We start from the raw sequence: 13,814 nt of genomic DNA, 5'->3' as shown, positions 1-13,814 counted from the left end.
AACCTTCTTGGTGAAAACCAAACCAAAAAAGTCATGAAGCACCTCTGCCATTTCCCCATTTTCTGATATTGTCGTCCCCCCCCGCATTGAGTAACAGGCCTACCCTGTCTTTGGTCTTCCTCTTGCTTCTAATGTAGTTGTAAATTATGTCTCTAGCTAGTTTGACCTCATTTTGTGCCATGGCCTTTCTAATTTTCTCCCTACATACTTGTGTTATTTGTTATATTCATCCTTTGTAATTTGACATAGTTTCCATATTTTGTAGGACTCTTTTTTGAGTTTAGATCATTGAAGCTCTCCTAGTTAAGCCAGGGTGGTCTCTTGCCATACTTCCAATCTGTCTTATGCAGTGGGATAGTTTGCTCTTGCGTCATTAATAATGTCTCTGAAAAACTGCCAACTGTCATCTTATCTCAAATAAATCAAACAGATTTTTAATGGAGTCACAAAGACTTGTTTAAGTTAAGCACGTTTACAAATCTTTAGACTTATTTTATTTAAGCATGCTCAACTACACTTAAAAAGGGACACCAATGCCTCTGTGCTAGCTACATGAATGATTTTTGAAAATACAGAGTTTTCTAGAAATACATACAGTAGTACATCAAAGCATTGGATACATTTTTTAATAAGCAATCTCCAGAAGATATTTTGGTATGTATTCAATTTAATATTGAATACACCACTGGTACATATACCACAGTTTTAACTTACATTGGTCAGCATATCATGATAGACATACAAAAATAAAATCCAAGGTCCAACACTACAATGGATTGCTATTTATGCACATTCTAATTCATAGCATATGCCACTGCACATGCAAGTTTAACATACTTTGAGCAAAGCTAGAATTAAGAATTAAATATTAAGAAATACAAACCTCATAGTGTTCATACTCATCCACATCAAATGTCTTAAAATCAAAGAATCCATGCTGAAAAGCCTAAAAAATAATAATAATAAAAAAATTTCTTACATAAGAGATTGATCATAATAATGTATTGTCAGGTCTTCGTATTTTGTAGCATATTTGAGAATCAACAAAATAAAACTGAGTTTAAAATTTTTAAAAATCCAAAAGTTTACACTAAGAACATTGAAGCGTGCACATTTGAGCAAATCAGAAAACTTGGAACTTTAAGTAACATTAAGGTACCACCTGCCATCTTAAGTCTACCCCCTTACACATATAATTATGGAACAGTCTTTTTTTTTTTTTTTTTTTTTTAACTTTTTACTAAGGCAAAGTTACAATAAAATATTAACACACTACATCGTACATTACTTATTCAGGATTAGGTTAATATTCAAAGAAGCTGACTATATATTCTGGTTTGCTGTCTGGGGAGTCCTCCTCCCTTGAGGTAGCCTTTAATTACATTAATGGCCACTACTTTTCCCAATAATAAAATTGACTATTTCTAACTACTTACTTATTACTTTATATAGTGTATTGTGTAAGCTGCACAATGAATGAGAACAGGTTTCCCTCACCTACCACTTTTTGGGAATAAATGACTTATGGAGTCTGTCTGACATACAGAGTAGAAAAATGTAGTACAAGGTTATAGAAAAATTTATTTTATATTGTATTTGAGAAATACTATACGAGTACATAATTAAAGATTATAATGTTTATGCAAATGGCATACAAAGGGTTATGGCAGCGTGTGCAACCTGTATTTTGGCATTCCCTAACTCTGATTGTTAAGTATGCAACTATAATGTTTTCCAAGGTTTTTTTTTTTTTTTTTTTTTTTTGTGGCATATATAGTTCCTGAAGCACTGTGGGATTCTTCCAACTTTGCACTAACTGTTTTTTTCCCCCTGGTTGATAATACTTAAGCCTATAATGTCTTGTGAATGAAGAAGACATGGCACTGATTGTCTGTGGGGAATAAATGGTATATAGTTCTGCAGCATGTTAGTATAAGTATTTATACCAATGAACCAGATATATCCATCATGTTCTGAAAAATATAGGTTATAGAAAGTGTGCTTTGGGATTAAGAAATGTTTAAACTAGTTTATGCACTAGGTGAAAAATCCATTCTGGAATATGGAATTCTACTATACAGAGTGTAATCTTTTAAAGGCAGAACAAAATAGTTTCTTCCAAATTAATAAAGCAGGTCAAGAATTTTGCTTTAGACTAAAAGAGGAGATTTCAGCTTGAAATACTTTTGGCTTTGCAGGTCAATTGGTTAGAAATTCAGTGCTGATCTCTATAATGGAACAAAGAAAAAACGTGATCTCTATATCCTTGCTGATAAACACACATTCATTTCACATGCACTACTATAATTTCCTACAACATCTGGTTTTAGTCATCTCCCAGAGCTCTCAGTAACATTTCCCAGTGTTAGTGCCCTGTTAACTGGCTGGACTTCTCCAACCAATGTGAAGAGTTGAAAAAATATTCAGCTAAAGTTGTCTTTTGGTTTATTTTGAAGAAACAAATTTACTTCCATACCCTTGCAGAACAATTAAGATTGCATATTTCTATTGGTGACCAATACAAAATCAAAGATAAATCCTGCTCTCCTCCCTGAAGCAAGTATTCCACTGAAGTCAGCAATGAGACAGAGGAGCAGAATTTGGTCCTATCTTGTGGTATAAGGTGACTAATTAAAGTCGCATAATATCTGTTGTGTATCTTAAAACCCTACCTATCAGAGTCGTGACTTGATGAGAATCTCAGTTTGCATTTAATAATAACAAAACTCTAACCCTCAGGGTTGTGAAGAAAAGCTTAAAACATGATCCAAGTGTACCTTACCAGTCCAAAAATCAGAAGGTAAATAACCCCCCCAAATATATATATATTATATTTATATTTGTAATAATCTAATTTTTAGGACAATCTCCTGATTTTAGGGGGCCTGACTCATGTTTTTTTAATTTTTGGTACTGGCAATCCTGTCATGTGTTTTCTAGAAAATACTTATTTCTTCAGTCCCATGCATCATCAATGTACACTGAATCCCTAATACAAATATTACAAAGAACACTTACCTATACATTTGACTTTTTTTAAAAACTAGTTTCCTTGATAAATTTGACACAAAAATTATAAAGTGAAAATCCAATTTGAAAACCATAAATTGAAAAAGAAAAATACTCAGGACTAGCCAAATTGCTGCATAAAGTGAATGGTACAACAAAAACTAAGCAAGTTATTAAAATTGCATTACCATTTTTCTTTTTCAAGAGTTTTGGAAAGGCTGGAAAGCTATATCAAATCATAAAAGTCACTATGCCAAGAATTTTATTTAGTACAGGTCATAAATATAATACTGGATTAAACATTGTTAATTTTCTCACCATTGTTCACAAATACTGTGTTAAAGATAGTATTTTTGAAATGCCAGTTAGATTAAATAATTTAAATTAAATCTTAGTCTATTTTCTCAATAAGTAAGGAAACTGATCTAAATTATTCCTTTGTACCAACTTTTAATTTGAGCCAACAAATTGTTACAGAAACATTTCTACACAGATGAGGTTTGGTGTACATACAAGTTCCTACACATCAGCTGATCTTCAGAAGTCTGTAAAACTCAGGTGGTGGCCAACTAGCAAATTAGTAGTTTAATACTTTCTCCTACTCTCAGCATTTAAAGGAAGTCCCCCCTCTTTCAAGTTTTGTGGCAGGGCATGACTCTTTCCCAGGAAATTAAAAAAAGACAAAACAAAAAAAACCCCACCCACCAGATTTCTAGGTAATTTTTTTTTTTAAAAAAGAATTATTGCATTTTACAGTAAGGAGAAGTGATATTACCTTTTTTATTCCCTGCAAGCAATCCAGGATTGTGAGATTGTATGTGCAGTTCCCAAATGAGGCATCCCTAAAAATTTAATACAAATCAACTTTAACATGTACCGGACAAAAGTCTGTCAAGAAAAGGCATAATCACAGCGGCATTATTACATTAATTTATTTCATAGTTATTCAGTTCTCATGTGAAAGCTCAATCTAGTTGGCAGAAAATATCACTTACAAATATGAATATGCCAAATATCTTTCCCCCACACTCATTAACTCAATTTCTAGTAACTAATGTTTAAATTATCTTTCAAAAAATAAATCAAAATTCTTTCATCTCAGCAGTAATACATTTTCAGGAAGCACACAGTACTGCTTTGTGATAGATTAATTCTCTTTGTTACACATGCAGCATTGCTTAGCAACTTCTTCAAAAAAAAGTCTTTACCACAGCATGTGCAAGAACAGTAGCAGTCTTGGCAAGAGACAACAACAAACAAAAATACATAACAAAAATTAGAAGCAAGTCTTAATTTCTGTTTTTAATCAACCCAGATACCCTAAGGAAGAGGGATGAAGATGACCACCAATTGGCATTTTTTCTGAAAACTATTTCACTTAAATGTGTCACTACAGATATGATTAACAATTATCCTAACACACAAAGTAACTGAAAATTACACTGACATCCTTAACAACTTTACCAGTATGGCAAAAATGTAGCTCCCCTTAGTGACATGAAATTATATTAAACATCAAGCCAGATATTTAAAAAAAATAACCCCCCAAAACCACAAATACAAAAAGAGTATCATTCAAAAGTTACACTGAACACACTCGTAAAAACTGCCAAGCAGAAGTGAAAATATGATTTTTTTAAACTGTTCAACAGTTTCATGGAACATACACTTCATAAATGGTTTACTATATTAATACTTTATGAGTTCATTATGGAAAAGTAAGTTGTCTCAAATAGGAAGAAATAAAAGGCTTTTCAAAATGATGCCGTAGTCTACCAAACATTTTTTTCCACAGACATACTGCCAAAACATTAATACAACATGTTCTAACTTGGGAATTTTCACACTATTCATCCTGTAGAACTGAGAGACCATTATAAAAGTGTAGACATATAGTACATGATTTTTGCATTATGAGCACATAAGTGCATACCTAATTTGCATATGCAATGGTCAATTTGATGATGTATTGATTTTTATCTTAATTGACAGTAATACATGAAGGCAGGAGTAAGGAGGGAATTTGGTCCACTGCTTATTTTACTAAATTAATGTTTCTGTCTAGCTGTTATCTGCAATTTTGTAATGCTGCTGGACTTCGAGCACTTGGGGCAACCAGCTGTCAGAAAAAAAAAAAAATAGGAACTACAAATAACCTCACTACATTCAGAGCTAAACCCATCTCTTTCCCACAGTAGTATCCTCATTGTCCAGCCACAGTAAAGAAAGACAGGAGGCACTGCATGTGGTTTAACTCGGTGGCAACTTTATTCCCTTAAAATATCTATTGTACAGTGCAGGTCATCATCACTTCCTTAATCATTTCCACATAATCCTCAATCAAGTCCAGCTACTGCATTGCTGGGACCCTCATAAGGGGGCTAGAAAAAGAGGGGGGCTGGCTCCTCCTTGTACTAGACTTAGGACCCCCTGAACTCCACTTCCCCATCTCCCTTAGGGACGTTTTCCTTTAAATCCTTTTCCAATCTATTTTATCCAATTACCATGTGCCTTCCATAATGACACTACACTACACTCTAAACCCCCTTCCCCTACCCCAAACCTGAAGTGGGGAAAGTGAAAAACTCACCCCTTGGACAATCTGGCAGTGGGGGGAATTTTTTTCCTTCAGTCTCTGAGGAAAAAGGGGTGACTAGTATAATGGGTCACGAATGAACCCGTTTTTTTTTTTTTTTTTTTTTCAGATTTCATGGGTGGGCGCTGTGGGTGCGGCCAGCCTGATCCAAGTAAAAGACAGCTTCTCTGAGATTGCCCAAAGTATAAATGACCCGACTTCCAGTCAGCTGGAAGGACAGTGGATCTTCCCCACCCCACAATGACCACCTGGGTCAGCCGTTTCCTGCTCCTTCTGGGTAAACTCTCTCTCTTCCTCCCCCACTGGTACCAGTTGCACAGGGTGCCCTTGAAGGGGTAACAACCCCTTTTCTTCCAACCTGCCAAACAAGGATCCCACTGCATACAGCTTTGGTAAGCACATTCTCCTAGGCTTATTCTCAAAAGGGACTATAAAGGAAGTAACCATTTGCCTCAGCCATACTTGCACCAGGTCAATATAATTGATCGATATAAAAATGTCTCAAATCAGAACATCCATAGTTAGGTAAGATGAAAAATTTAGAAGAGACACTCTGATACTTCAGGAGAGCATTAACTTCCTGACGTTAGATGATCTGCCCTATAGACAGGTTGTTCCCTAACTGTTCACTGAAGGGGTCTTTTGCACCCTTTTCTGACTCATAGAATCATAGGGCTGGAAGGAACCTTGAGAGGTCATCTAGTCCAGTCCCCTGCACTCATGGGAGGACTAAGCATTATCTGGACAGAGCAAGACAGGTACCCAGAAGTCACCTACTACAGGACAGGCCCAACAAGAAAAACAACAGAACATCACTGGCCATCACATACAGCCCCCAGCTAAAACCTCGCCAGTGAATCATCAACCATCTACAACCTATCCTGGAAAACAATCCCCCACTCTCACAGGCCTTGGGAGGCAGGCCAGTCCTCATTTACAGACAGCCCCCCAACCTGAAGCAAATACTCACCAGCATCTATACACCACATCACAGAAACACTAACCCAGGGTACAGATGTGGGGACCTGCATGAAAGACCCCCTAAGCTTTTTTTAACCTAAGCTGGTAAGAATCTTCCTCAACGTACAAACTTTGCTTTGTCCTTGAACCATATGCTGCCACCACCAAGTGTTTTAAACAAAGAACAGGGAAAGAGCCCACTTGGAGATGTCTTCCCCCAAAATATCCCCCCCCCCCGCCAAGCCCTACATCCCCTTTTCTGGGGAAGGCTTGATAAGAATCCTCACCAGTTTGTATAGGTGAACACAGACCCAAACCCTTGGATCTTAAGAACAATGAAAAATCAATCAGGTTCTTAAAAGAAGAATTTTAATTAAAGAAAAGGTAAAAGAATCACCTCTGTAAAATCAGGATGGTAAAAACCTTACAGGGTAAACAGGTTCAGAACATAGAGAATCCCTCTAGGCAAAACCATAAGTTACAAAAAGACACAAAAAGAACAGGAATACATTCCATCCAGCACAGCTTATTTTACCAGCCATTAAACAAAAGGAAATCTAACGCATTTCTAGCTAGATTATTTACTAACTTTACAGGAGTTGTAAGGCTGCATTCCTGATCTGTTCCTGGCAAAAGCATTACACAGACAGCCTAACCCTTTGTTCCCCCCCACCCCAGATTTGAAAGTATCTGGTCGTCTCATTGGTCATTTTGGGTCAAGTGCCAGCTAGGTTACCTCAGCTTCTTAACCCTTTACAGGTGAAAGGGTTTTGCCTCTGGCCAGGAGGGATTTTATAGCACTGTATACAGAAAGGTGGTTACCCTTCCCTTTATATTTATGACAGCCCCTCTGCCATGTACACTGGCCAAAATGGACAGTCTCTATGTAAAAGGATAAATGGACACAAATGTGAAATCAGGAATGGTAACATACAAAAACCAGTAGAACACTTCAATCTCCCTGGACATTCTACAACAGATTTAAAAGTAGCCATACTTCAACTAAAGAAACTTCAGAAACAGACTTCAAAGAGAAACTGCTGAGCTACAATTCATTTGCAAACTTAACACCATCAATTTGGGCTTGAATGGGGACTGGCTGGCTCACTACAAAAGCAATTTTCCCTCTCTTGGTATTCATAGAATATCAGGGTTGGAAGGGACCTCAGGAGGTCATCTAGTCCAACCCCCTGCTCAAAGCAGGACCAATTAAATCATCCCAGCCAGGGCTTTGTCAAGCCTGACCTTAAAAACTTCTAAGGAAGGAGATTCTACCACTATTGACACCTCCTCATTAATTATTGGGAGTGGACAACATCCACCCTGACTAAATTAGCTTTCAACATTGGTTCTCCACTTGTAAGGTAAATACCAATATATATTCATGCCTGTATCTGTAATTTTCACTCCCTGCATCTGAAGAAGTGGGTTTTTTACCTATGAAAGCTTATGTCCAAATAAATCGGTTAGTCTTTAAGGTGCCACTGGACTCCTCGTTGCTTTTGTGGATACAGACTAACATGGCTACCCCTCTGATATTTGCATTTGTCCTTATTGAATTTCATCCTATTTACTTCAGATCATTTCTCCAGTTTGTCCACATCATTTTGAATTATAATACTATCCTCCAAAGCACTTATTACCCCTCCCAGCTTGGTATCTATCGCCTGCACATTTTATAAGTGTACTCCCTATGGCATTATCTAAATCACTGATGAAGATATTGAACAGAACTGATCCCTGTGAGCCCCCACTCATTATGCCCTTCTAGTATAGGGTGACCAGAGGGCAAGTGTGAAAAATCGGGATGGGGGGGGGGGGCGTCATAGGTGCTTATATATAAAAAAAAAAGCCCACAAAATCGGGACTGTCCCTATAAAATCAGGACATCTGGTCACCCTTTTCCAGCATGACTGAACCACTGGTAACTACTCTCTGGGAACAGTTTTCCAACCAGTTATGCACCCATCTTATAGTAGCGCCATCTAGGTTGCATTTCTCTAGTTTGTGTACTCGTCTCTGCTTGAGACAGAATAACTGACTAGAAAGACCTCTGGTCTGTCTTATCTGATAAGGCAATTCCTTTGGTCCTAATTAAGCTGGATTGTCAGAAAATACAGAACAAAAACATTTAAAGCAAGCCTTGACTGCACATCGCAATACAGCTTCCCTTTTTAGCTGGCTACTATTTTCTATGTACATATTTTCATGTTTTAAGAGAAGACTATGTAGTCTCACCAGAAGAAAATATATTTAGTTGCAATTATAATGGCATGTGTTGTATTTGGGGAAAAGTTTATTGAAGAGAAGTAAAAATGAGAGACTGCTTTGTGATGCATTACAAATGAGTTAAAACATAAAAAGTAACTTCATATTTATCACTAGATTATAAAAAGCATGTTTATTTGAAATAAGTTTTAGCACGGAAAAAACTGAATTTGAATAATTTCATTGTTACATTAAAATATTTAATTATAACAAATTCATTTAAAAACTTTAAACTTTTCTCGATAAAAATCAAAATATCCTCTTGATAAGCTTCAAAATACATAGAAAATAATGAACTTTATTATGGAAAAGGAGACGCAACTTTGATGGGGCTAAAATGCATAAAAAAGGAGTTCGGAGAAGATAAACACAGGTGTATTTTAGTATTAGGTCTGTTGAGAGACAGAATGAATAGGAACATACATATGGATATATCAAGAAAAAAAATCCCTGAACAGAACAACAGTAACAGAAAATTTATTATACATGGAGAAGGTAATTAAGTGGCAAAGCTAGGAGAAAAGGACATGAAGTGTTTCTGTAAAGTGTTTACAGAAATATGTAATGAGTGGTGGTGATTAGACTCATTTTGTATGAGTTATTATACTACAAATTGTGCACAAGACTTATTTTTTTACTTTTATTCCAAAACATTCCATTGCAAATAGCATATAATTCTGGCTATATTAGTATGTACGCAATAACCAACTACTCCTCCAGCTGATAAGCCCTCAGATACTGTGGCAGAGGCCATTTTGCATCAAGGAAGTGTCATGACAGCTGATTTAGCTAAACTGCAGAAACCCAAATAATTTGCCTGTTACATTTTAATGCCTAGATGAACACAAAATTTTGCTTTATCTCATTACTTATGTCAGTTCACATAAAAGTCAACAGCTTTTGTATATTTGTAGATGAAATGCGTGTAGTAATGAAATGTGGCAACTGTGCAAGTTACTTTTCTTCATTTCATTTTACAAAACCTATTATCCTATCACCATAAGATACAACATATTTTCAAACAATAGTTGCATGAGGGTAGATTTTCATTAACTACAACTAGAGCACCACACTCAATCTAAAGATTCAATTCCTAAAGTCATAGAAAGTGTTCACTGGAATAAAATGTTTAATTACTCACAGCATTTCTTTACCCTGACAATGAAATGGTAAGAGAACAGGAGAAAGCTAGGATCAAAGATCAAAAAGGAGAGAGCAAAACTAATAGCCATCATGCATCTCATACCTGTGACAGGGGAAGAACACCAAGCAATCCGGTCAGAAAACAGGAATTGGAATGTTTCCTGTTTTTCATACACATGATAAGGGGAGATATAAATTATCTGCTTTCCTAACAACTCAGACAAGCAGAGGCAGATGTGAAAAGTATCAACTCTGGAGAGAGCTACCTGCTCTTTGGGTAGATTAAAAAAAAACAAACAAAACAAAACAGGAAGCTACCACCCTATTAACTAAATAACCACACATCGTCAATTATTCCTATTAATTGCTATTAGAAGATGCATTTTAATATAAATAATGAGGAGTATAGCTCTGTACAGGGATAACTGCTGTGTCTGTTTCAATTTATATAGAAATAAAAGAAACTGTCCATTTGGAACTTGGAAAACTTATTTTAAACCTATTTAAACATAATACAATTTATTTAGACAAATTGACAAATGAAAGGAATGGCCTGATGGTCTAAATCACAAGGATGAAACTAACCAGCTTCCCTGGAACATAAATTTCAGATCCCAACAGGGTCAACCCATCCCTCTCCTTTTGAGACAACTTACGTAAGCTGAGTACCAAGCAACTCTGTGGGGATCTTCCAGATGTAATCTTAAAGACAGAGATCATGAATGCTCTCACGGACTTTAAAGATTCTGAGGCAGTTTTCATGAAAAATGAAACTGGACAGTGCAACTTGAATACTGTATTTCTATCTAAAAATGTTCTATTGTTACAAGTAACAAGATGACTAGTGGAAAGATTACAGGAAAAGATATTTTCTCTATTGTTTCAGTTTGTTTACCTTGTATAATTTGACCTCATTTCTGTGTATCCGTATTGCTATACGGGTCAGAAACCTGGACCTTCTTACAGGCAAATTTGGAGTGACTTGAGGCATTCCATATGCACTGTCAGCACCAAATCCTGAGCATAAAGTCATTTGACTTTGTGTGAAGTTTCATAATCTCACAAAGATTTCAGTCACTCGTATTCAAAAGCAGCACTGTATACTCTTTGGTCATATTGCCTAGAAGAACAAAAACACCTCTGCACACAGTGCTCTGAAGCGCTCCATTGTTACATGAAGTGCATGCCCTGTGACCCTAGCTGGCATAGCCTATGGGACCACCCCACAGATTTCTGGATGCACATGACTGAGCCAGATCTGGGAACTTCACTGCATGACACCTGGTGCAGTGTCCTCAAGTCTGGTCACTCTGGCTGGTGCAGTGGTCCTTAGTAGACTGTGCATGTTTGTTGATTTCTGTGTAGTCCGTTTTACTGTTTTGTTGATGTCCCATTTCACTTCCTGTCTCATGCACTAACATAATACAATTGCTGGTACATAATGATTGGGGGGAGCTAACTTGTATGCTTTTCCCCTGGTTCTGCAAGAAGGCATTCACCAGTAACAATAGCAGAAGAGATGAAAACTAAACAGAGAAGAAGGCATATGTATAGAAAGCATATAGAGAAAGAGCAGGCAGGCAAGTGGACAAATGAGAAGGATAAGAGTATATCTCAAGTAGGTGCAGTAGAATTACTCCTGGGCCCATTCCAAATGTCAGCAAGAAAGTAGAAAAACGTGTGTTTAAATAGCATGCCCTGAAACGTCTTTAAAAAAAATTCTTTAAAAATATTTTAAAGATGTTTGGTCACAATTTAATTATTCAAAAATAAGTCAATTTAAAAAAAATGCAAGCTTTCAAGCATCTGTTATTTCTCTTGGGTTTTTTTAGGCCCTGATCTTGCAAACACTTGGTTTCATGCTTATCATAAAACTAAACACACACAAACGTTTTCAGACTTAAGGCCTTATTTTTATTCTGGTGGACCCAGTAAAGATTGGGACTAGTTGTTAGTACAATGTACAGCTGGTGCTACCAGCCCTGCTTATTATTAAGGTTGCTTGACATGTCCCATTATAAGACCCTGTTTTCAGTTGCTTATAACTTTGCCAAACTTTAACTGTTTGGTAAGAAACTTTCCTTGCTAGGAGTCTGCATTAGACTAATTTTTTTTTTTTTAAACTTAAGTCAAAGTGGGTCAGCCATTTTTTGAGAACAAGGCTGTTGTTTTTCAGTATTAAAAATATATATATATATGTTGAGAGCGTCTTCTTTGGAAATCTCTACCTCTCCCTGTGGTTTGGAACAAAGACTTGAGATTTAGAAAAGGTGACCTTTGCATCAGGGATGTGCCTTTTGCTGTGCCATTGAGAATCTGTCCAAAATTGGCCAAGTTATAAGCCTTTGAAAAATTGCTGTTCACACATGCTCAGTAGACTTATTTCACTTTTAGCAGCTAAAATATTAGAAGATTCTGCCCTAAGTAAGCATGCTCAAGCCTCTCACTACTTCCAGTGCTGAGCAGACTGCACATGCACTATTCTCAGAGTAACTGAGCATGTTGTACCTCAGACCTACAGGGCTAAGCTGGACTTTCCATTTAATGGCTGTTCCAGGGCAAAGTGAGGTGGAACACTGGAACTGAGAACTGGGAGCTGCTCTCTCGTGTGCTCTGTGTCCTTCCCCCATCCTTGCTGGCACCCAGGCCACTGCCCATGAAAACTGACAATACTGGTTTTATTGGCTGACTAAAAAAAAAAAGATAGTGGGGGAAAATGAGATTTTGTTCTAATAATTAGACTGAGTGGAATTTAAATTGTACATGTGGCTTCCTTTTTGTTGCCCTGACACTTGATTACAGAGAATTGTAGGGGTCCGCTATAATATTATGGGTCTTTTCACTTTGCATGACTCTTGTCTTCCTTGGTATAGTAGATCATACTTAGTTTCGAGACCGGTTTTACTGGCACTTTGTTGCTGTGAAAGGGATACATAGTGGTGCTGTGGCTTGGTTAATAGTAAATCTCAGAGACTGTTATTCTAAATCTCTTAGGCTTGCCAGAACTTGCTGGCTTGTTGTACAAAGGGAAAAAGTGATCAATCATTTTGAAAGAGATAAGAATTTCAAATACTAGGAAACTTCAGTCCATGAAGGTTTTTGAGTTTATGAAGCTAATTTTAGTGGTAGAGCACATATTTTCCCTAAAAGAGCCTGAAAAATTCCTGTTTTCTGCACAACGGAAAAAATTCCACGTTTTGTAAAATGTATTCCTTTGAGAGGCCAGGTTGATTGGGCCTTTCATTCCTAGGCATCCCAAAGAACTTCACATATAATACACAGAGCATCACTGAAATGCAGTCAGACCTGGGGTGCAGGGTAGACCCCAATAGTGCTAGGTAGTGGAAACAAGAGACGAAATTCAGGAATCTGAGGAGAAAACAGTTTTTTAAACTATATACTCTTAAAAAGTAAGCCTTCTGCCTACCACAATGATGCCCCAATCATTCAAGTTTATGCATATGCTTAGCTGTAAACAACTGAGCATGCATAACCATTTGCAGGCGTAGAGCCTCAGTGTTTGAAATGTACAGCAGCTGTTTGAATTCCTGTTCTTCTTGTATTTCCTATAGTCCAATTCATTAAATTCTGTGTTAGGAATGAAGAGATATTGTTGTAACTGGATATCAGATCAATAAAATAATGAAATGGTAACAGAAAGATATTTACTACTTAATTCTATGAATTTATACTATATTCTGTATTTCTGTTGCTTGTCAGGTAATTTATTGCTGGTAGCCGGAGAGAACTCTTCCAATCTCAAGTGGCCAACTCGCTGCATTATTGTGTACACTGACTTAAAAAAAAAAAAGTCATTACTAATTGTTCTTTGATGCAG

At 36.7% G+C, this 13,814-nt stretch overlaps 1 protein-coding gene across 8 annotated transcripts in view; it reads right to left on the bottom strand.

Moving 5' to 3' along the window:
• The window catches only part of CDC14A (cell division cycle 14A), a 123,693-nt gene that overhangs the window by 55,009 nt on the left and 54,870 nt on the right, over nt 1-13,814 (bottom strand). For 7 of the 8 annotated variants that reach the window (XM_073356909.1, XM_073356911.1, XM_073356914.1 and 4 more), the window contains 2 exons: nt 3,785-3,851; nt 884-946 (listed from right to left, as the gene is read on the bottom strand). In XM_073356909.1, the coding sequence (XP_073213010.1) occupies nt 884-946; nt 3,785-3,851 (130 nt within the window). Of the gene's footprint in view, nt 1-883; nt 947-3,784; nt 3,852-13,814 lie in introns of those variants that run through there. The other variant, XM_073356916.1, reaches the window with a different exon arrangement.

Source organism: Lepidochelys kempii, chromosome 8 (assembly GCF_965140265.1).
Source record: "Lepidochelys kempii isolate rLepKem1 chromosome 8, rLepKem1.hap2, whole genome shotgun sequence".
Lineage (NCBI taxonomy): Eukaryota > Metazoa > Chordata > Testudines > Cheloniidae > Lepidochelys > Lepidochelys kempii.
This window is presented reverse-complemented; position numbering and strand designations above follow the sequence as displayed.